The 24,731-nt window shown below is 42.8% G+C and overlaps 1 protein-coding gene across 1 annotated transcript; it reads left to right on the top strand.

The window, feature by feature from the left end:
• Nucleotides 1-2,516: 2,516 nt before the first annotated feature.
• On the top strand, nt 2,517-10,680 carry CLRN1 (clarin 1). The gene is made up of 3 exons (XM_033148133.1): nt 2,517-2,894; nt 8,688-8,867; nt 10,319-10,680. The coding sequence occupies exons 1-3, from the start codon at nt 2,642-2,644 to the stop codon at nt 10,582-10,584; spliced, it is 699 nt and encodes a 232-aa protein (XP_033004024.1). The 5' UTR covers nt 2,517-2,641; the 3' UTR covers nt 10,585-10,680.
• Nucleotides 10,681-24,731: the final 14,051 nt, after the last annotated feature.

Genomic DNA, 24,731 nt, shown 5'->3' with positions numbered 1-24,731 from the left:
GAAACAAACTGTAGCAAGGTCTGGGAGATTTTTTAAAAAACTAATAACTGGTGCCAAAAGTATCTTAATGTAGATAAAACAAAATAAAATAAAAAATTCCTTCCAGTAGCACCTTAGAGACCAACTAAGTTTGTTCTTGGTGTGAGCTTTCGTGTGCATGCACACTTCTTCAGATACCAAACTGTAATGTAGATAATTCATGTAAGCCTCATTGGGGATCAGGTGGGCACTGACAGTTGAATGCTTCCAATGGTAATTAAAAGCATAATGAAAACAAAATAAAAAAATAAATAAAATCCTTCCAGTAGCACCTTAGAGACCAACTAAGTTTGTTCTTGGTATGAGCTTTCATGTGCATGCACACTTCTTCATAGCACACTGCTATATAGAGGCCCCACACCATACTTTGGTATGATACATTTCACACCTGTCAAGGACATTCACACCTGCACACATATGCAATGCAACATGCCTCCATATCTGAAGATGAATCTGATATATTTGTTCACATATAGTGTAAATTTGGTGCTTTTCTGGTTCGCTGTTATACCGTGCTCAAATATTAAATACGCTACACATGGACACCAATGTGTATTATCACATATCTCCATATGCATAAATTAATAGTGTCATTGTTGATTATGGATTTATTGAGGGGAAGCCCCACCACCAATAACAACCACCACCTATGACCTTATCTGCACCTATTGTATGGAAGTATATTTTAAGCTTCAGAACTGTTTTGTCCTGCTTGGAATGCTGAAAATTGTTCTGTAGTGGTACCTGGCTGTAGTGATACCTTGCTTGGCATAAATCCATTTCAATGTCTTCTTAAGGCACAGTAGTGTGCCACCTTTTGGATATACCCTGCAAGTGCAAGCCGTGGTGCAAGGTTTTATTTTCAGCATAAAACATAAGAGAAGAATACACCAGAGGGATAATTCTTTGCCCATTGGCAGAAATAGTTCTGCTTCAAGAATGAGTTAGTGATGCATTTGCACTATTTAATTAAAAGGTTAATTTAATTTGATTTCAATTAAATTTAAAATAATGATTTTTAATTAATTGATGCCAGGTTTATATGTAGTGTAGCAGGCTGAGGTTCCTTGGCCCTGCCATGATCAACCACCTCTCATGCTTACAATATACAGTAGCCTTTCAGGGAGGCTGATACAAGCTTGCTAAGATGCTGCAATAATATAACACTTCTTCACATTGTGCTAGCATAGATGATGGTGCACTTAAGCATTCATGTCCTTGGTGTAGCATTAGCAACATGTAACTAAGAAATATGCTGTTGGGAAATTAATTTGATTTGGAACATGCATGCATTAAACAGGTGTGTGCCCCTGTTGCAAAAACCCTGTAGCACTTAAAAAAAAAAATCAAACCTATATCCCATCTTTCCTCCATGGAGCACATGACAGCACACAGAGTTCTCTCCTGCCCCCAGCCCATTTGATCCTCACAACAGCCCTGCAAGGCAGGTTAGGCTGAGAGAAAGAGAGAGGCTTACTTATGGTGGAAATTTGAACCTGGATCTCCCCAGTCTTAGTATAATATCCTAATCAGCATACCCCATTCTCAGTTGTAACAAGATACTTACAATGATATAACTATGGGCTGGATCTAGAAAACACACAAACTGTGAACTAAGCCATTTTCAGCCCGCTTAAATCAACTTTCTAACCACAGCCAACATCTGAACATATTTAATGAAGCCATGTGCTTTAAAACAACAACAACAACAACAACATAACAGCCAAATTCACATAGCAGCTAAACTGGAATACCTGAATTTACATGGACTTCAACAGAACCAAAGTGCAGTATTTGGAAGCCAAACACCGATCAGAATGATTTAAGTGCTTTGTGGCAAGTAAAGGTAAAGGGACCCCTGACAGTTAAGTCCAGTCACGAACGACTCTGGGGTTGCGGCGCTCATCTCGCTTTACTGGCTGAGGGAGCCAGCGTTTGTCCGCAGACAGTTTTTCCGGGTCATGTGGCCAGCATGACTAAGCCGATTCTGGCGAAACCAGAGCAGCGAACGGAAATGCCGTTTAGCAGTATAGTAATTGTCTCATCTGCCCTGTCTAAATACACCAGCTACATGTCAGCCACATTTTAAGAATAAAAACAATGACGTGTGCACACTGGTTAAGGTGGTTTGGGGGGGGGGGCTTTTGCAGCTATAGATTTCCTGAGTTACCATATATAGAATAACATACGATATAGATAGATAGATAGATAGATAGATAGATAGATAGATAGATAGATAGATAGATAGATATGGTAGGTAGGTAGGTAGGTAGGTAGGTAGGTAGGTAGGTAGGTAGGTAGGTAATCTATATCTGCACTGATATCTCCCAAATGAAACCTTGCACAACTTCTTTGCAAAGTTGCTAACTTAACTGGAGAGCCATGTCTGCTTCTGGAATTTTCAGCTCACCCAATCAGACAAAGGGCTGTTTAAAAAAAAAAAAAGGAAGGCATTCATCAAATTACACTGAGGGTTCCATCTGTTATCTTAAACCTTTGTTCTCAAGTGACACAGAGAGGAGATGGTGCAAAACACACTTTGCTAAAGGTTTTATCTGAGGCTGCATTTTCCAGGTTGTTTGTATGCCATCCAGGATTATATATGCCAGCCCAACAGAAGAAAGTGTTATTCTGCGTTGCTGGCGTGCTAAGTTTTGCTTGTGCTCTCAGTATTGCAGCAGCCATAGGAACTCAGCTGTGGCTCAGAGGAAGAATACTCTGCAAAACTGGAGCGCTGCTTGTCAATGCTACCGGCCAAGAATTAGAGAAGTTTATTGGTGAAATTCAGTATGGACTTTTCTATGGGGAGAGGGTTAGACAATGCGGGCTCGGAGGGAGACCTTTTCGGTTTTCATGTAAGTAACAATGACATCTGAATTATTTAATGCTTTAGTGCATGCTATCATGGTCTGACGGATACGTACCTGAAAATTCTCCTGTTTCTTCCAAAAGATGCGCTAGTGGGAGATGTGAAATTATGTCGCCAAAATATACATCATGTGCTTCTTCTGTCAACATGTATTTACTGTTATAATAGCTTGCTAGTTGAAAGAACAGTCAGATCCTGTGCATGTCTACTTGGGAGTAAGGCCCACAGAGTTCTGCAGGATTTCCTTTCAAGAAAGCTTGCATGGCATCACAGCCTTGATTTTTCAAACTCTTTTCCAATACTGTGCTTTGGTGTCTCTTTTAATTATTGTTGTTATTTTATTAATTCTTATTGAATTATTGTCATTTTAATATTGTTATTTTAATATTAATGAAATGATTGGGAAAGAAAGAGAACTATTGTAAATACTTGCTTGTGTTTTGGATATGCAGACTGTGAGAAATCAACAGTCCAATCCTCTGCATGTTTACTCAAAAGTAAGTCAATTGAGTCTACTGGGACTTATACATCATCTAAATGCCAGAGTCCAATCTTATACAGGTGTACTCAGAAGCAAGTCCAGTCAAGATCCAATGAGCTTACTTCTAAGTAAATGTGCATAGGAATACAACCTCACTTGCTCAACTAATCATTATCATCCAGGATTGGCAACTGCAGAGTTGCATAGGATGAGAGTTTTGCAGTTCATCTGTTTACCTTCCAGGAGTAAATAATGTTAAAATGGTCAGTCATGCACTTGATTTATGCAGAGCACTATATTAAAAAGAAATAATGGTTATCTGGAGAAGAGTTCATAATATGCCACCTAACATTTATTTTCTTACCAGAAACAATTTGCAAGTAATCTGCAGAGAGACATAGTGGCTTGTGTGAGTCATTTCTGGTGCATGTCCTGAACTGCAGACATGAAAATGATTGACTGTGCAGAGGAAGTAGACCAAATTCATTTTGGATATTATTGAGAATTGCTTCACCTAATTGCATTCTATAGTAGGCTTTAGCAGTTCCTGAGACCTCTCTGAAAATCCTGCTTATCGTTGCTCCCTGCTCCTGTCATCCTGTAGCAGCATGAGTATGAATTCTCAGAATGACTTGCTAAAGAATGTAGTTACAGGTGGGTAGCCGTGTTGGTCTGCCATAGTCGAAACAAAATAGAAAGTTCTTTCCAGTAGCACCTTAGAGACCAACTGAGTTTGCAGTGTATCTGAAGAAGTGTGCATGCACACGAAAGCTCATACCAAGAACAAACTCAGTTGGTCTCTAAGGTGCTACTGGAAAGAACTTTCTATTTTGTTAAAGAATGTAGGAAGCACTAACCAAACTTTGTTTATTAAGATGGCGGAGCTGTAAGAATGCTTAATACATAGTCCATTCCCATGAGTTAGTGCACTATGACTATGAGCCAATATGGACATAATACTAAATCATAGTATTATGAGAACAGGCTGTATGGAGGCTTGGACTCCTCATGTACCCCCCCCTTCCTCTGGCATGATTGCAAGTTGCTCAGAAGCTTCGCTTCCATTCCAAATTAATCACATGTTGGCATATCGTCTGAACCCTATACAGTATTGTGCCTAATCTTAATAGTTAATGGTAAGAAGTTGGCATCAAAAAACATAGCTTGAAGCTGGCTCGATTCCACTAACCACAGTTAAGTTAGAACACAGTTTATCAGGTGCAGGTAATGCAGTTTCGAAGGAAAAGCTTCTGAATTCCTCCTAACACCTAAGTCACAGGGAAAAAATCAACCCACAATCTAAACAGATGGCAGTCGAGAGCTTGAACATTTGAACAATGTGGAAGCTATTCTTCAGTGAAAATATATTGTTGGAACATATCCTTATTCCCACCCCCACCCCCAAATGCTATGAAATATCCATTCCATGTGAGGGTTTTGCAAAGGGAGGTAAGTGGATCTGGTGCAGTTGGCATGCCATAACTGTCCCGCCCTGTCCTGCATGTCCCCACTTCATGCATGTTCCCACCTGGGAACATATGTGATGAATGCCAAGTGAAAAACCATGAGAAAGCTGGGTTGCATCAGTCTACTTCCTGGCACACCACAAGAGTAATGCGAATAGAGCTCCCCAGGCAATTGTTTCCAGCCTTGTTTAGATAACATATCCACCCACAATCAAAGCAAAAAGGAGGGCGGGTATGGGGTCATTCCCACTGGTCCACTCAAACGCTCTACATATTGATCAGTTTACCTGCACAGAGAGCAGATACATTCAAGTTCCACACATGAAGATGACTTGATCAACACACAGAAATCACTGGCAAGTCAGAAGCACGACTCAATTCTGCCCACTCACCCCGTGTCAATTGTACAGTACTTGTGTCATCTGCCTTTTATGATGGAAAAAGGAGTTTGCAGTTATCTATTTGGCACCAGAGCAGAGCTCGGTGATTAATCCAGGGACAGAGAAAAATAATGGCAGTCTGAAATAGCAGTCATATTTACTTTGAATGAACTTTTTTTTTTTTAACTGGGTGAACATACACCTAGATGGAATTTATTAATGTTATATAATGTCCAGTAGCTTAAAGGCAGCTGCTTCCAATACAAGATTCAGTCTGCTGTGTAATTACTAGGAAACATTGGCTGTTGTTCTCTGCCTTCGCTGCAATCCTCAAGGAAACTCTCTCTCTAAATGGCTATAAATGTCTTAGGAAATGTTACCATTTACAGTAGATGTGTTTGCATTTTAATGCATTGAAGCACAGCATGGCAAGGCTGAGAAGAAAGGATTAAATCATCTGCCTTGTTTTAGTCCTGCGTTTGCGCCCATTAAATGCTCTCCCTGTTGGCCGCTATATCTCTTTTAATTGTAAAATGAATTTGCTCTGCCTGTAAAACCCATTCAGGCTCAGGAAAGCCTTCTGCTTCATTTACTCTGGCTCTTGTCTGTTTCTGGGTCAGCGGTTCATTTTCTAAAGGCCACTGGCATGCAGATTCAATGCTTATAATGAAGGTCTGTCTTCTCTTCCAGGGCAACATTGCTGCTGGATTAATTTTATCTGGTAGTCACCTATAAAATTTTAATGATATGTAAAAAGTTCTGAATGTCGCTACTGAGGGAAACAGCCTGGACAACCCAGTGTTGTGTGTGGCATGGCAATAAGCATGATAAAAGCTGCTTCTGATATATATGAAACCAGATCTGTGCATCAAGGGGAAATGAAATTTGCAAGCTGTGTAAACAGTTCACATTTTTGCACAATGTGCTCTTGCATGTGCTTACTCACAAGTGAGCACCATTGTGTTTTATGATGCTTACTTCCTAGTAGGTGTGTTTAGGACTGCAACCTTATCATGAAATCCTACTCAGAAATAAGCCACGTTGCAACCACGTACTAGTGACGAACAGGGCAAACAAACTATGTAAGGCAATGGTGTCCTTTCTCAAATTGTTTGTTTGTCGGCAGGTTTACATCCCACCTCTCATCGTACAATAATAATAATAATAATCATAATATTTATACCCCACCCATTTGGCTAGGTTTCCCCAGCCAATCTGGACAGCTTCCAGCAAAATATTAAAATACAATAATTCATCAAATATTAAAAGCTTCCCTAAACAGGCCTACCTTCAGATTTCTTCTAAAAGTCAGATAGTTGTTTATTTCTCTGACATCTGGTGAGAGGGCATTCCACAGGGCAGGCACCACTACCAAGAAGGCCCTTTGCCTGGTTCCCTATAACTTCACTTTTTGCAGTGAGGGAACCGCCAGAAGGCCCTCGGCACTGAACCTCAGTGACCGGGCTGAATGATAGGGGTTGGAGACGCTCCTTCAGTTATACAGGACCAAGGCCATTTAGGGCTTTAAAGGTCAGCACCAACACTTTGAATTGTTCCCAGAAAGGTACTGGGAGCCAATGAACTTGCAGCAGGGCACAACAATGCAAAATTCAATGCACAGTAAAAACAACAATACATTAAGAGTCATATCCAGTACTGGATGAAGGCAGTCATGCCCATGCAACATTTCGCCATCCTCTCCTCTCCTCGTGCAACCCCAAAATCTGCTTCGGAGGGTCCTTCACTTTTGAAGGTGTATGTGGGGCTGCAGCCGGGAGCAGCGAGGAGGGCAAAGTTCCATCGCTCAATTCTGTTGCACTAGTGGAACAGCAGGGTTGGATATAATCCTATATTTTAAATTACAACTATCTCCAACTCTAAAGTATATCAGCCAAGGTACATAATGGCCCATTCAGAATTTTATTTATTTGTTTGTTTTAATTTAATTTGTCTAGGCCTGGTGGAAAAGGAAAGCTTTTAGCTGGGGCCAAAAAATAATCAAAGTTGTTCCCAGCCAATCCTCAGAGGGGAGGGTGTTCCATAACCAATGAGGTGTTATTGCTTAGAAGTCCCACTGACAGATCTCATAATCTACTGCAGCTGACCTTATATAGGATTATACCTGAGATGCCCCTTCAAATACCTGGGTCTAAGCCATTTAAGCCTTTATACTAACACTTTGAACTTGGCCCAGCGACATTTTTTTTTACAAGCTTATTTTAATGAACTTTGCTGTCATCGTCATAGCCCCACCATCAACGTCTCTTATTTTACAAATATTAAAACCTACAAAACAAAAAACAAAAATTGAATTTATCTGTGCTTTTCTACTGTCTGCTAGAACCACCACCTGTCTCAAGGAATTAAAAAACAATACAACATGAGAGTCTCTTTTTTGAAATATTTTTCTTATGTTTGTATTTAATATACATAGTCTTTCAATTTCCCATTGGTTAAATGCAGCCACTGAGCAAGAAGGAAGCAATGGCCCTATTACAAATAATCAACGAATTGGATTGGATTGAATCAAGCAATGTTGGATGGCTCTGATATCCCTACTGCATTGCCTGCCACAAACCCACTTGCTAGCAATTTACATTTTACATGGTAGATAAAATTTATTTGAAGTGCCTACAGAGCTTTTTCTCAGCATGTTCTAACCACAGCAAGGCAGTTCAAAGGAGTATTAGCACTGGCTTAATCATACCCCCATGGAGTGGGAGCATTTACCCTGCATTCAGTGATTCGTTTTGAAATATCTGCTGTCACTAAACTGTGCAGAAATATTTGAAAATCGCCCTGTGGTAGCAAGCCTAGTTCACAATCCACTCTGAATACTTAAAATATTCGTGTATATAATAGGTTACCATATTTAACGGGGCTGTGCCAAAACAGACACACTTTGGGGGCGGGGAAGTATAAACCACCACCACACAAACGATTCATATGAAACATGCCCCACCTTTAGCTTCCTAGAAAGGGCACATTTCCTACATTTTGATCAGGTGTGTGTCAGCTGACCCTGGAAGGCCAATCCTTGGCCATCCAAGCCCTTCTGCTTTGCCTTAGTCAAACTTGCTTGTTGCACTCGTCCTGTTACCACACCTATTCAAGTCTATTCCTAAACACAGGAAAGAATTTCTCGGTCTTCACCCAATATTGAAACTGGATGTTTTATGAGCCCTTATTTAACTACCCTGCCTTCCAGAATATCACCGTAAACCTAACTTGCAAGGACCATTCTGATACTTTTACTTCTCAGAAAAATTCTTACGTAGACATTGGGTCCTGCTATTGTTTCTTTGTTAAGTGTTTTTGCACAGTTCTTCTCACCTCACCAGTTTCTTCCAACTCCCAATGATAACCATGTTTCGTGGCATCAGGGTCGACAGCTTTGCCTGATTTCTGCAGTAATTCCATTCTCTCTTGTTCTTTTGTGTGTGTGTGTTTAGTTTTTCCAGATTTGTTCAAAGTTATCCCTGCGAGTATCCATGTGAGTGTTATCCTCTTCTCTTTGGCGTTGTTAGTGTTTGCCCTGATTGAGACTGGGTTCTTCATGTACAACGCATTTGGCAAACCCTATGAAACACTGCATGGTCCACTAGGGCTGTACCTGTGGAGCTTCATCTCATGTAAGTTTTCCAAATGTAATGCCATGGTTATGTTTGTCAGAGCCTGGGATGAAAGAGTGGTTAAGCAAAGTATCCATGACATTTTGTGGGCTCTTGTGGGCCAGCTTTGACTGATGGGTGGGACAACCCACCTGTCAATCATCTGGCACCACAACACCAGATGATTGGCACCTGTCAAAGCCCCTTGCACAGTGCTTCCCAAGTGCCCAACCGCCAGCTGGCTGCTGGGTGATTGGGAACCATAATGCAAGGGGCTTTGCCAGCATATGCTCAGCAGAGGGTTGGCAAAGCTACTCTCTGCAGGGATCATCTGCTCAATTGCATTGCCCATGACAAACCCAGTTGTGCAGCTGATCCAGCCATGCCTCTATGTGCCTCACATTTGATATCACCTATGGTGTCAGGTGTGGGGCGGGGCAGGTGGGTGTGGTTTGGTAGAACATCCTCATGGGTCAAATTGGGACACGTGCTGGGTTTACATTGGCCCACAGTCTGGAGATTCCCTGCCCCTGCCTTGCATTTTGACTGTTTTCACCTCTTAACACTGAAATGTACACACAACTAGGGAAATTCCCTCCCATCATTTTGATTTGATTTCTTATCATTGCACTCCCGTTTGAGGCAATCTGGTTACCTACCACATTGTGGTAAAGGTAAAGGGACCCCTGACCATTAGGTCCAGTCATGTCCGACTCTGGGGTTGCGGCGCTCATCTTATGTTACGAACCAGAGCAGCGCACTGAAACGGCGTTTACCTTCCCGCCAGAGCGGTACCTATTTATCTACTTGCACTTTTTTGTCGTGCTTTTGAACTGCTAGGTGGGCAGGAGCTGGGACCAAACAACGGGAGCTGGGACCGAACAACGGTTTAACCCACAGCGCCACCCGCGTCCCTACCTACCACATTAGGTATTAGGTATTAGCGGGTGGTGCTGTGGTCTAAACCACAGAGCCTTAGGCTTGCCGATCAGAAGGTTGGCAGTTCGAATCCCCATGACAGGGTGAGCTCCCATTGTTCGGTCCCAGCTCCTGCCCACCTAGCATTTCGAAAGCACGTCAAGTGCAAGTAGATAAATAGGTACCACTCCAGCGGGAAGGTAAATGGCGTTTCCGTGCGCAGCTCTGGTTCACCAGAAGCGGCTTAGTCATGCTGGCCACATGACCCGGAAGCTGTCTGCAGACAAACGCCAGTTCCCTCAGCCTATAGAGCGAGATGAGTGTGCAACCCCAGAGTCGTCTGCAACTGGACCTAATGGTCAGGGGTACCTTTACCTTTTTTTACCATATTAGTTATTGGAGTAAACCATGGTGCACCCCACAGAAGAGATATGCAAAGTGGGGTGCTGCTTTGTAACTACTGAAATGCAAAGAAAACAGAAGTACTACCCCGTTGTGCAAAGGTCTGTTAGAAAACTGTTAAAATGCTAATTTTGGATTTTCTTCTTTTTCAGTTTCTTGTGGCTGCCTCATCATGATACTCTTTTCATCAGAAGTGAAAATCCACCACCTCTCAGAGAAAATAGCTAATTATAAAGAAGGGAGCTTTATTTTTAAAACTCACAGTGAGCAATTTGCAAATTCGTTCTGGATCATTCTGGTGTGCTCCTTGGTACACATTCTGAACATTTTGCTAATACGCCTTGCTGGATTTGAGTTTCCTTTTTCTAAGTCGAAAGATTCAGAGACAGCAAATGGAGCAGTCGATCTAATGTACTAGACAAGTTTTGAACCATGTTTAATGAAAATGGTTCATCATGACCTTTTCCCCCCAAGACACCAAATGTAAATAGGTTTAAAGGATGTTTTTTAAAAACAAAACATGTATTTGTACATTGTGAGCCAGAGACATTTACAGAGATATACCAGCACAACAAAGGAATTAAATAATATCAGTAAGAGTCGTGTGGCTTGCAGTAGGTGTTTGAAGGTAGGAAGGTATTGAGTTGGTTTAGATGTAATGTCTAACCATGGTTTGTGATAACTGTAGTTTAGATTCCTAATGAAGGTGTGTGCTCCAGATATAGAGATAACTTGTGTAGGATTCCTTTTCTCTCACCTTTCCTGAGAATCCCTGGGTGCTTTCCCAAACAGCTTCAAAGGTTGAGCGTCATCTTAAACCATGATTTGTTGGTTCGGATGCAATGCAAACTGGTTTGCACAAACTGAGATGTGCAAGCCATCTATCGCTAAACCATGGCTTGCAGACCATGTTATCAGATCCTAGTTTGCTGGCCACTCACAAACAATGGTTTGCCCAATGGCGTTTGTTTAGACATCACGGCAAACCATTGTTTGGCATTACAGTATGTCCAAACTATCCCGTTGTTTTCCTCCAAGGTCTAGAACCCTAGAGGAATGCAATGTTGCTGAATTAGTGTGATAAAAGCAAAAACTCTAAACTTAGAATCATAGAATCATAGAGTTGGAAGAGACCACAAGGACCATCCAGTCCAACCCCCTGCCAAGCAGGAAACACCATCAAAGCATTCCTGACAGATAGCTGTCAAGCCTCTGCTTAAAGACCTCCAAAGAAGGAGACTCCACCACACTCCTTGGTAGCAAATTCCACTGCTGAACAGCTCTCACTGTCAGGAAGTTCTTCCTAATGTTTAGGTGGAATCTTAGGCAGCCATTTCAGCAGAAGAGGACAGCATGTGCTTTCCTCACGCAATCATGCAAAGAAGATGATGTTCTAGAAGTATTACTCTTGGAAAATCTGTGTATCAGGACAAGAATAAGAAGTTGACTTCTCCCCTAGAAAATCGGAATAAGGGCTCCGTCATGAAACGGCACTAACTTTAAAAGAAACTGTACTGGCAGCAACCAAATTAAATTTTATTCACAGAAAAAGAGTTTTATTCACAGGAGGACCCCTTCTATGAGCTCAGCTCATGTTCCACGAATGGAAGCAGCTTCCATTCACAGAGTGGAAAGGTTGGGTGCCAGCCTATATTTCTTACTTATATGGAGTAGATTTAGATGCAAATTCCTGGTTTTCAAACTTTACCAAAGATGCTGCTCAGTGTGTATTCAAGTATTTGAAGAGCTGATTCCAAACATAGCACCTAAGACCTAATCTAACATTGTGGCATTTTTGTTCTCGTTTTGTAATGCTTTTATTTTGTTTTTCACTTTTATAAGCTTCAGTTTTAGAAATAGAGGTTTGATCCTCCTGGTGTGCAAAGTGGTACTTCAGACAATAAATACATTCTTCCCCTCGTTCTTCCATAGCACTTTCAAGTGATTGTTGGGAGGGGGGGACGACATGCCACGAAGAGAAGAAAACTAATCTGTGCGGGAATTTCTTATAACTTACCCCAGCCTTCCGTAGCCTGCTGCTCTGCAGCTGTTTTAAACTACAGCTCCCATCAGCCCCAGCCAGCAGGGTCATGATGAGAATGATAAGAGTTGTAGTCCAAAGCATTTAGGAGGCAAAAGGGTGAGAATGACTGGTTTATTCAGTACTTTATTGCTACATTTGGTATTTCTGAGTAACAAAAAATTCTTGCCATAGTGTCATGAGAAAATAAACATAAGAACAAACATAAGAATAGTCTGCTGGATCAAGCTAATGGTCCTTCTAGTCTAGCATTCTCTTCTTGCAGTGGCTAGCCAGATACTTATTAGAAACCCACATTCAGGACCTGAGCGCAAGAGCACTCCTGCCCTGACTCCACACAGTTCCAAGCAACTGGTATTCAGAAGCAGTGTGTTTTTTTCTGGGGTGGGGGGTACTCAGGGGTACACATACCCCTAAACATTTTGTGAATCTAAGTTTAGCCTCATTGAGGGGCAGTATTTCAATATGAGTAGGAAAATGAGAGTGCCCCTAAATATTTTTTTAAATAGAAAAAAGCACTGTTCAGAAGCATTACCGCCTCTTCTGTTTCTTCTGTTTCCTGCAATTGGCACTGCTCCCAGTATGTGTATAGGTAGCAATATATATGCACAGCCACATATTCCCATATCATAGCATCCTTTTCTTCAGATAAGTCAAGGTAGGAGTCGGGAGCAAGTCGGCAATAACTCACCAAGTGTCGGTGAAGTTAACACATTGTTCAAGGAAACCAAACGGCTCGGGCCTGCTGATCGCAGCAACTCTTCTCAGCAGGTCTTGCCCCAGTGAGGCAGTTGTGAGAACTGCCTTCCCACTGCAGCTGCCTCAGACAGCAGAATGCAAGGAGGGCCTCTGTGGGCGTCGTTTCTCCCCTTCCCCTTCCAGTACCGCCAGAGAAGTGAGGAGAAGTTATTGTGGCAGCTTCCGGGTTCTGGCGAGACCTTATAAGAGCCCTGCAAAATGTCACGAGACCACCACCAGATCTTGCAGAGCCTCTGGACGCCTCCGTGAGATCTCATGGGGCTCCTGTGAGATCTTGCTGAAACCTGGAAGCCGTAGCCCCACAACCCTGGTAAGTGAGGCTTCATTGGGGGTGGCCAGTGTGCACACAGGGCAGTACCTTCCTGTTTTGCCTCAGACAGTGAAACAGGATGAGCAAACCTCAGGGGTAGTTCCCTGTAAGTAAAGGTAAAGGTACCCCTGACCGTTAGGTCCAGTCGTGGACGACTCTGGGGTTGCAGTGCTCATCTCGCTCTATAGGCCGAGGAAGCCAGCGCTTGTCCGCAGACAGCTTCCGGGTCATGTGGCCAGCATGACTAAGCTGCTTCTGGCGAACCAGAGCAGCGCACAGAAATGCCGTTTACCTTCCCGCTGGAGCGGTACCTATTTATCTACTTGCACTTGACATGCTTTGGAACTGCTAGGTGGGCAGGAGCTGGGACCGAGCAACAGGAGCTCACCCCGTCGCAGGGATTCAAACTGCCGACCTTCTGATCGGCAAGCATTAGGCTCTGTGGTTTAGACCACAGCGCCACCCACATCCCTTAGTTCCCTCAGTAACTTTAGACTGGACTATTGCAATGCACTCTATAGTTCCCTATAGAGTGCATTGCAATAGTCCAGTCTAAAGTTACTGAGGCCTGCACCACAGTGGCCAAACTATCCCTGTCAAGGTATGGCTGTAGTTAGTGCACCAGCTGAAGCAGGAATAAAGCACTCTTGGGCACTCAAAGAAGGAGCCAGCACTGACCACTTCAGCAGGTACAGGTTGTATTCTGCGAAAGATTATTCCACCACAAAAATCTGAGGTGAAGTTTGAAGCGGCAGTCCCGTTGAAACTTGTTCAGGCGGAAGATGGCGCATAAATGTAAATTGATAGTACCTATTTGAAACAATTGTTTACTTATTACTGCATAGCTTGGTGCGAGCTCGACGGGGAAAGTGTTGACATTTCCACAGAAACCGAGGGGAAGGCACTAATTCTACACATGACTTTCTAGCTAACTTTCTATCAGAGACTCAGCTAGTAGGCACCCTTGGTTCTGGCCTGCCATGAAGCTACAAATCCAACTTCTGACAGAAAATTGCTCAGAGACGGGAGATTCTGAGGGCCTTCTATGAAATCAAATGGTAAGAAAGAAGAGCAAAACAAAAGGGATAAAAAAAGGAGAGCAAGCCTAGCAATACAGGAAGTTTGCATAGCTGTTGTATGGAAACCACTCCAGTGGGACATAGGACAAGCTAATTCATGAGAAAGGGTGTGGAGGAATGTAATACTTACAGTACATTCAGACCAGGGAAATCTGAGAATCAAAGCTCTGTGAAGGGAATTGGGGTCTCCTAACAACTCTCAGCACTCTTAACTACATTTCCCAGGATTCTTTGGGGAAGCCATGACTGTTTAAAGTGGTAATATACTGCTTTAATTGTATAGTGAAAATTAGGACTGACATAGAATTTATTATTGATAGCTTAAAGCTAAATACATCTCCCCCCTGTGGTGATATTATTATTATTATTATTATTATTATTATTATTATTATTATTATTATTATTATTATTATTTGCAGTTTTGATGATTAAATAAGAGTCTATGTTCATCAGTACTGGGTTTTTGGTTCATTGGGCTGTCTGAGAAACTTAAGCCTATGTACCATAACAAAACAGTGGGCATATTATCTACCAGTCTAAAAATGATAATAATAACTGGTCTTTACTGAGCATTCCTTTGACTAGGGTTGCCAGTCAGGCACCTCCCAGATCCTGCGATTTCAGGGCCCAAACCTGAGGCCTAGGAGCTGGTCCTGGTGATGTCGTTAAGCACGACACATTAAGCAATAATCACAGTGAAGCACCTAGAAAAGAAGAACAGAGGACCTTGCAACCTGCACTTGTTGTGAAGTGTTCTTGCAAACAGCTGGTGTTAATGATATAATTGCCAGTCAGTAATGTACGCATTTAATTTCCTTCTGACCTCACTGTCTACAGGGCCACCCCTCTCACCAACACATATGCCATTAGACAATTTGTTACTTTTTAAGGTGCCAGAAGACATTCTTGTTTGTTCAGAAAAAAGAAAAGGCATTTAAGAGTTCATAGGAATACATAACATTGACATCAACATACAAGATCAAATATCTGTCACATAAGACAATGGCAGAAGTCAGAGGGGGTACTAGCACAAAAGAGATTAACCTTCACAGTCTCTACTTAACAGAAACACACACACACACACACAATTTATTCCCCGAGCCTTGGGTTCAAGACATGGGGATGTGATGGGAGTTGTAGTCCACCAAAGTAAAAATTACAAGGACCTTCTGTTCACACCAAGAACAGACCTTTCCAAACTTCTGTTTTACACAGAGACATAATTTATGCTCTAAACTCTGTGCTGAAGAAACGGTGGGTGGGAACCAAGAACACTACTGAGCTAGCAGAATCCCCTTTTGTGAATCAATATAGATCTGTCTTCAATCCACATTTTAGTTTGGGAAACCACTCCATAATTATTAAACACATACCACTGCATTCTTTTCCACACCCAGAGTGATTTTATATCCAATTAAGAACATCTGACAAAAAATCTCTGGTTACTCCACTAACAATAACTATCTTCTGACTGAATATATTATTCTGCTGGGGCTTAGAGTTGGCAGGGGATGTGATAGCAAAATTATTTAGGTATGGTCACAACAGGCAACATGCTAAAGTAAAGTCAGGTTCAGAAGAAAGTAGCTTGACATAGCCAAGATATGTCCAGGTTCATGGCATATTTTATCAGGACCATGGAAAGCTCCCACTGTGCTCTTCTTGCTGTAGCTCTGCCCCAAGTGTGGCTAAAGGAGAGATGTTGCATTAGCAAAGTGCTGAAGTCATCTGGAAAGCTGTGAAAGCTGCGAAGGCCTGACCTGAGATCAGTCCATTAACCCTGCAGAGGAATTCAATGTTGCACGCTTCTGATCATTCTGTCAGCACAAGCATTTCTGCTTGCCAGACAGAACGACCCCCCCCCCTCTTCTCCCTGTGTTCCAGGGATTCTGCTCACCCTCCAGAGCAGATTTCGGGGAGGCACAGGGGGCCCACAGAGAGAGGGGGGGAGAGCCCTGCTGTGAAAGAAGGAGCCTTTGCTCTGGCTGAATCCAGACCACAGTTTACCAAAATGTGGGAACACAGCCAATACGTCCCTTCATCATGCAAGTAAAAGGGGCAGTATTTGCCAGGTAAATACTTACCGTAAATGAAAGCCAGTGGGTAAGTCTGTGATATCTTGGCTCCTAAACAGAGCTGAAAGTAGCCAAACTTTTCAGATGCACAGTTCAAATTAAAATCTCTAAGTTGTATTATTATAGATATAGATAAAATTCAACTCAGTGTTCCATGTGAGAAAAAGAAGAGAGGGTAGCTTTATTCTGCCTTTCATAATTATATAACACAAAAACATAAAAATAGCCTGGTGGATCAGGCCAATGGCCCATCTAGTCCAGCATCCTGTACTCACAGTCGCCAGCTAGATGAGTAAAATGAGACCTATCCTTCTTTGCAACTGGTCACTCACTCTATATGTAGTTGTGATGTTAAATACTCACATCAAGTAATAACCTCTGGTCACCTCTGCTTCACCGATGTAAAGTTATAAGGAAAAAAATGAAGTTATGTCACACAAAACTGCTCCATATTTCACGAAAGAGCTTTCCAGAGAACCTGGGTGAATGACAAATTCCCACTTTAAAATTAATTCAAAGAAAGCTATTTTGGGCTCCTTTCACAGTTTGCTCAAATATCGAAACCCCTCTCTTTTGCATGTCACGCTCGACTCCCAAGTCCCAGAAGTGTTCTTTTATCACTCCAGTTCCCATGAAATCTCATTATAGTCCACAGCAGTTAACAGTTTATGTCATTGCTCATTGCAGCAACTGTTCTTAAATGTGCTGTTCCTGCAGAGAATGCTGTGAGCTATTCTTTCAAGGGCAATTACAGGCCAATTAATAAATAAAAGCACTTTAGTTTGTTTTGAAGTTGCTTGATGCTGCTTATGAGGCCAAATGCAAGGATGGGAGCAAGTTCAGGGGAGAATCAGGCGGCAGGAAGGCCTTCCCTCCCTGATTCTCTTTTGCTGGTGGCATAAGAATATAAGAAGTGCCCTGTTCAGTCAGGCCAATGGCCCATCTAGTCCAGCATCCTGTTCTCAAAGAGGCCAACCAGGAGCCTGTGGGTGGGGAAGCCCAAAACCAGGACCTGAGCACAACAGCATTCTCCTCACTTATCTCCCATGAATTTGTCTAATCCTCATTTCAAAGCGTCCAAGTTGGTGGCTGTCGCTACATCTTGCAGCAGCAAATTCTATATAGGTTAAATACGCATTGTTTGAAGATGTGGCTCTGTATGCAGGATGTCTCGAAGGCCATATTAATAATTTCTCCTGAAGCCAGGCTCTGAAACCACAAGTAAGTCCACTAGATCCATAGGACAATTGCAAGATGTGGAAGAAGTTAAGCAACCGTTCTTTCCAGTGCTCTCTCTCTCTTTTTGTGACGTGTTTCCTCTTTTATGGTGATGCATTCTTGCTCACCTTAAATGGAGATTGTGTTGCATCATCTGCTTGGATGCCCTTTTTATAAAGAGCCAAGTGAGAAACATATTTACAAAATTATAATTAAAGTATCAGGGTCTAGAAAATTAGCTAGGCCTTTTTAGCTCCTTTTTAATATATGTGTGAATATTAAATATAATATATGTGTGCATATAAGGACGTGGGTGGTGCTGTGGTCTAAACCACAGAGCCTAGGGCTTGCCGATCAGAAGGTCGGCGGTTCGAATCCCCATGATGGGGTGAGCTCCCTTTGTTTGGTCCCAGTTCAAAAACACCTCAAAGTGCAAATAGGTAAATAGGTACTGCTCCAGCGGGAAGGTTAAATGGCGTTTCCGTGCACTGCTTTGGTTCGCCAAAAGCGGCTTAGTCATGCTGGCCACATGACCTGGAAAAACTGTCTGGGGACAAACGCCGGCTCCCTCGGCCTATAGAGCGAGATGAGCACACAACCCCAGAGTCGTCTGCGACTGGACCTGACGGTCAGGGGTCCCTTTACCTTTACCTTATGTGTGTATATATATTAGCTCCTTTTTAATATATGTGTGTAAACATACACACACACAAAAACCTCTGTTTGCTGAAAATCTTAGAAATAAAAAATGAGATATTTTGCTGCTCCTTATTTTGGAGATCAGTTTATATATAGTTTCGAGAGCCCTCCACACTGTTGGTTTTTGGTGTGGATATATTCTGCAAAATGTCATTGGTGCAATAATAATGCATGAGTGGTGGGTTTACCCTGGACTGTCTGCACATCATACTGCTTTGTTAGTTGTTCCACGATGCTTCCTTGGTGTTGCTGCATTAGGTCCATCTGGAGGGACCCTCCTGTGCTACATTGCATCCAAGGTGAAACATAAACACCCCAGAACATTAGCATACCCTCCAACTGTCCCACTTTGAGCAGGACATTCTGGAATTACAGAACCCACCCTGGCTTTTGATGGGATCCCGGGGTGTCCAGTTTTGGCTCTCATGAGAGTGTGGCACCAAAAGACAGCCATTTGGGAGGGGCTGTGCTCTCATGTGAGTCACCTGGCTTCCGCAAGAGCATGGCCTCGCAAGATGCACGTTGACTCGTCACATGACTCATGCGAGAGCACAGCTCCCCAAAATGAACGTCTTGGTTTTCCTCTGCAGGATGTTGGAGGGTATACATTTGTGGTATGAAAAGTGACAGGCTTTCAACAGGAAGCTTTAGGATATGCACTGCCTGGAAACGAAGCAGTATATCTGCCCCCCAAGCTTCTGCAGGTGCAAAAGCAAGATTTCATATAGCTCTTCCAACCCATTGAGCACAAAGTACAATAAAAAGGAAAAATGGTGTCAGGAGTCCAGTCCCCGGCTTGATCACACAGTAAGCGTAGTTAATTAAAAAGGATGATTTATTGTCAAAACAAACAGATAGCTCCAGAAGACACTAGCACAGCCTCCGGCATCATCAATCAAGATGACCCTTCTGAAGACCTCTTCCGCTTTCTACAGAAGATATTGAATTTTCGCACTTTACATCTCTTGTTTTGTTTCCAATCTAACAGCCCTCCCCTTAGCTGACTTAGGAGGGATTGGATCAGCTCAAATCTCTTCCTGTTCTGACAGACTGCTTCCTTCTCTGTTCGCGCCTATTTGAACTCCCCAAGAACTTTGGCTGGGTTCCCGCCCACTCTCAGTCATTCCCTTATCAACCAGCATTCCAAGGGGCGGAGGAGTTGGCACTAGCCAATGTTCATCCTGCATGCCAGTTAACCCTCTCTGTTCCCGACCTCTTTCTTCAGTTGGCTGCAAACCTTCACTAGGAGTTGGCTCATTCCTGACACCTGGAGGGACCATTTGTCCTTTCAAATGTGCCACATTCAAGCATGCATGTTCCCACCCATCCCCAATAAAGAGAACTGTGGTGCTAAGTGTGCTGAAACTGCAGCTGGAATCCTGCAGTGTTCAACAATCCACACAGACAGAGCCAGTCTTAACACACTGAAGCTGAGCTAAAGAATAAATGAGAAATAATAACCTAATTCCTGAAACCAAAACTGCTGTGCTGACCACAGTTTAGTGTGTATACCATGTAGAAGACATAGTCACCCAGTCACCCACTGCTGTCAACAAGCAGCACTAGCTGCCAATAAACTGGTGTCCATCAAAGATCAAATGCCCCTTTCTCCAGTTTAAGTGTCTCGCTTACTGAGCGTAACACGGCCTTACCTTTACAAAGTTATATGAGAGTTTACAGAAAGGAGATCTTCATGAAAAGTATTTGTCCTTTGGCCATTTCATTTAAGAACAAGATCTCGTTCTCATTCTGTTCCACTAGGCACCCTGCTATCAACTTCAGCAGGATCAAGCATGAGCCTTAAAACACATCACCATTCCGTCCGGTGACTTGAAAGCAACCTGTCAGTCTTCCTGTACTGCATCAAGGCCCATGCCTTCAATTATTAAATAATTCTGATTTCCCTGAAATAGATATGTAATTGCAGCCTGTTTTTATAAAAATCTGTGTCTTAAATTAAACATTCATGCTGTATATACAATGGACAGAAAAACACAGAGGCCCTGTCCAACTCTAATGAAAGTTTAATTGCTAAGAGACAGTATTGAGTTTACAATTAAGTACAGAGTGGAGATAGAAAAGGGAGTGAGCTTCCTTCCTGCCATTTAAACCCCAAGATCAGGACAGTTCATACCAGCACTTGTGTGGAAGAAGGATGAGCTGCTCTCATGTGCTGGAGAGCTGGTTTTTAAAGCTATCACATCGTTCTGTGCCGTGAACAGATGGACAAGAAGGCATCCAGTGATCTACATAGCTTGGAAAACATGGACCTAGAAGAGATAGCCAGCAAAATATCTGATCTAGACAAGTGGAGAAAGATCTTTAGTCGTCATGGGTAAGTTTTTTAAAATTCCTACTTAATTCTTACATGTGCCTGTTGGTAGGTCACCTTTAAGGTTGCAATCTTATGAAATCACATTCTGTTGAATTTAGTGGGGCTTACTTTTGAGTAGGGATGGAAGGCTCTGTCCATCTTCGTTCCCTTGGTTTCCCATTTTTCCTATTTTGAATTCAGTTCTCCACATTTCTAAAGCAATTTCCAGATTTTTCCTTTTTAAAAAAATTCCCATGAAAATGGATCACTCTGTTATCAGACATTTCTTCTAATAAACATATATTTGCATGAAGCTTTTGGCAAGCGATTGCCCCAACATGCTACATTTTCGTATGCTACTTTCACTAATATATTAATTTTTATGCATCTATGAATTCCACTAGTGTAAAGGTAAAGGACCCCTGGACTGCTAAGTCCAGTCAAAGGTGACTATGGGGTGTGGTGATCATCTTGCTTTTCAGGCCAAGGGAGCCGGCATTTGTCCAGAGTTGACGAAAATGCCGTTTACCTTTCCGTCGCCTCAGTACCTATTTATCTACTTGCATTGGTGTGCTTTTGAAATGCTAGGTTGGCAGAAGCTGGGATAGAGCAACGGAAGCTCACCCCGTCATGCAGATTCGAACCACTGACCTTCTGATCGGCAAGCCTAAGAGGCTTAGTGGTTTAGACCACAGCGCCACCCACTCCCTAATTCCCCTAATGTATGCATTTTTGTACCATGTGTTGGAGATTGCAAAATTCGAATAAGTGAGAATTTCAGAGGATGACTGTGGTTTGGTTCTCATATTGTTTCTAATGTAATAGATTTCACTTTAAATGTGAACCGAATCTAATTTCTCCCCCATCCCTACTTTTGAGTAAACATACATAGAAATGGAAAGCCCAGGATATGCTTGTGTGACAGAAGGCTTGGTGGCACACACTAGGGTTTTGTCTTGGGGTTGTTGTTGTTTTGGTAGAGTCTTTGCTAGATTTGCGCTTTTAGCAAATCCGTCTTGTTTGTTTTTTTTATTTTTCAGATTGGAAATCAGCCACACCACCCATCAGGTAACTTCCTCCCATCTTATTTCCCAGTGCTGTGATCTTGCCAGCAGCAACTGCTTTTAAAAAGATTGCTGCTGTGTGAAAGAAAGGCAGGTGATGACACTTCTAAAACGAATCCAGCAAACTGTAAAGCAGGCATTTCTGGAAGTGTCTTCCTACACAGGTTTAACTCAGCTTAACTACTTCCAAATGAATTTTAGTGAAATGTTCATGGTTGGATTCCCTGTGAAGTAGAATACCGGCAGTATACTGCAGAAGTGCTGCTGTGCATGCAGAAGGTGCCAAATTCAAAGCCTGGTGTCTCTAGGTAGGTCTGGGGGAGATGGGACCCCTGTTTGAAATCCTGGAGAGCCACTGCCAGTCAGTGTTGGCAATATGGAGCTAAGTGGACTAATAGGTTGTCTCAGTATAAAGCAATTTCTTAAGTTCCTAGGATATATATATATATATATATACACTCCAGCATCCTGTTCCCACAGTGCTTTTAACCAGATGCCTACGGGAAGCCTGCAAACAAGACATGAGTGCAACAGCACTCTGCTGCAACTGGTATAAAGAGACATACTGCCCGCAGCAGTGGAGATAAAAACATGTTAAACCTATATTAAAACATAACATCAATATATTTATTTCTATACTATATAACCTTTGCATGCCCTTTATGCAGTCTTTGCAGTCCTCCCTTATCCTTTGATTATCACATTTTGTTGTTGTTGTTCAGTCGTTCAGTCGTGTCCGACTCTTTGTGACCCCATGGACCAGAGCACGCCAGGCCCTCCATCTTTCCCAGCATCAGGGTCTTTTCTAGGGAGTCTTCTCTTCTCATGAGGTGGCCAAAGAAGAAGAAGAAGAGTTTGGATTTGATATCCCGCTTTATCACTACCCGAAGGAGTCTCAAAGCGGCTAACATTCTCCTTTCCCTTCCTCCCCCACAACAAACACTCTGTGAGGTGAGTGGGGCTGAGAGACTTCTGAGAAGTGTGACTAGCCCAAGGTCACCCAGCAGCTGCATGTGGAGGAGCGGAGACGCGAACCCGGTTCCCCAGATTACGAGTCTACCACTCTTAACCACTACACCACACTGGCTCAACTTCAGGATCTGTCCTTCTAGTGAGCACTCAGGGCTGATTTCTTTAAGAATGGATAGGTTTGATCTTCTTGCAGTCCATGGGACTCTCAAGAGTCTCCTCCAGCACCATAATTCAAAAGCATCAATTCTTCCGCGATCAGCCTTCTTTATGGTCATTTAGGATGACCATAAAAGGTGACATTTAGGATTGCCATTTTGCACGCACACGCACACACACAGACTCTTTGGTCATGTGTCTTTAACATGGGCTGACACCAGACGCAGATTTAGGGCAAAGTGCTCCCCTGCTGGCACCAAGGCTGCCAACTTGAATAAAGTATTTGGGGAAGGGGGCACGTAAGCCCCATTCCACATAATCAATCACAAGACACGGTGTACACACATCATTTGACTGGCAATCTCCATCCACTTGGGGGTGGGGGTGGCCCCATCAAATATTTTATGGGGGGGCAAAGGGACGTTAGCCCCTAGGAGTTGACTCCTATGGCTGGCACACATTAATTTTACAAACGGCCTTTTCCGCACCACTTAGCTCCCGGCAGGTAATGCCTCACTGCTTTACATTTTGCGAACAAGATGGCAGTCCTACCTGCAGTGCCTGTGATATGAGAATCACTGAGTTGAATGGGAGTTATGAGGTCACCTAGCGCAACTCCTTGCTCAATGTAGGATCTGCAAAGCAGGATGTAACTACAGTACCATCCATCCTCCGCTTCAATACGCTGCCAGAGAGGAGTCCACCAAGGAAGTCCAATGGAATTTATTTCTAGGAAAATTCTCTTGATGATGAACTTCCCTGTTATTTCTGCCCTTCAGTTCTACCCCTGCTGTGCCCTCTGAAGCATCAAGGAACGAGTCCGGTCTCTTTTCTGCATGGCTGTCCTTCAGATACTTGAAGACAGCCATCATGTCTCCCTTTGATCGTATCTTCCCTAGGCAAAACATACCCAGCCATTTGAGCCATTCATAGGACTTACAATAGCCCCTTTAGGAACAGGCAAATTATGCTCGGTGTATTAGCATGTCCTCGTGTTTCTCCATGTATATATTAGTTTCCTGGCAGCAACTGTTCATGCTGCAACAGAAGTCACTTCATATGGTTCTCCCAGGTTTTTAGCCTTCTTCAGCAATGTAATAATGGGGAACTGCTTTCCAGATGGAGAGAAGGTGCAAAATTCCTACTGTACACTTCATACTGCACACTTCCCTTTTCCCCTTCCCTTTTTTCTGAAGAAACCCTTCTGGGTCCCCACATTAAAATTCCTCCCTGGTCTCCCTACTGGCCTAGCATGACTAACCTGGCCAGTTAGCTCTGGTGATCCCATTGATGTTTGTTTTTATGCTGTTTTTTAAGTTGTTTCAATCATTGTCTTACAGTTGTTGTTGTTGTTGTTGTTGTTGTTGTTGTTGTTGTTGTTGTTGTTGTTGTGTAAGATGCCCAGCTGACCAAAAGCAGCCAGAGCCTGCACCTTCAACGGCAGCTTGATCTGCAATAATCACAGCAACAGCAATGAGATAAATATAATCTGTTCAAGCAACTGTTAACCGCACAGGAGCAGAGACCACTAGAATGTTGCCAACCCTCTCTGTGTCTGTTTTTTTTTACATGTCTATATTTGTACTCTGCTTCCCTCTATGCTCAAACTGGTTTACACCATAGACAGCACACAAGCAATCTATTTACATGTTTCCCTCTTCTTTTATCACTGAGAGGTGGTTGCTTTTCAAGTAGCCCATTTCCATGCATGGTGCTGCTGCTACCTGAGCTGAGCAACAGTGTGTTTTGAAATTCTGTTCATTTAAATATATCAAGCCAGTGAGTATCTATGTAAATGGAATAAATGCCGACAGAATGGATGTATATTTCAGAAAGTGCGGCAAAACAGTTGGCCACACAGCTCACCTGCAATTCCTC

The sequence above is a fragment of the Lacerta agilis genome, chromosome 5, assembly GCF_009819535.1.
Source record: "Lacerta agilis isolate rLacAgi1 chromosome 5, rLacAgi1.pri, whole genome shotgun sequence".
Lineage (NCBI taxonomy): Eukaryota > Metazoa > Chordata > Lepidosauria > Squamata > Lacertidae > Lacerta > Lacerta agilis.
The sequence above is the reverse complement of the archived record's forward strand: the minus strand, read 5'-3'. Positions and strand labels throughout refer to the sequence as shown.

Excerpts from the sequence above, each read along its gene's own strand:
- CLRN1 (XM_033148133.1), top strand. The coding sequence starts at position 2,642 with ATGCCAGCCCAACAGAAGAAAGTGTTATTCTGCGTTGCTGGCGTGCTA. Across the intron at positions 2,895-8,687 it reads GAGACCTTTTCGGTTTTCAT|TTTTTCCAGATTTGTTCAAA; the intron begins GTAAGTAACAAT and ends GTGTGTGTTTAG. Across the intron at positions 8,868-10,318 it reads CCTGTGGAGCTTCATCTCAT|TTTCTTGTGGCTGCCTCATC; the intron begins GTAAGTTTTCCA and ends CTTCTTTTTCAG.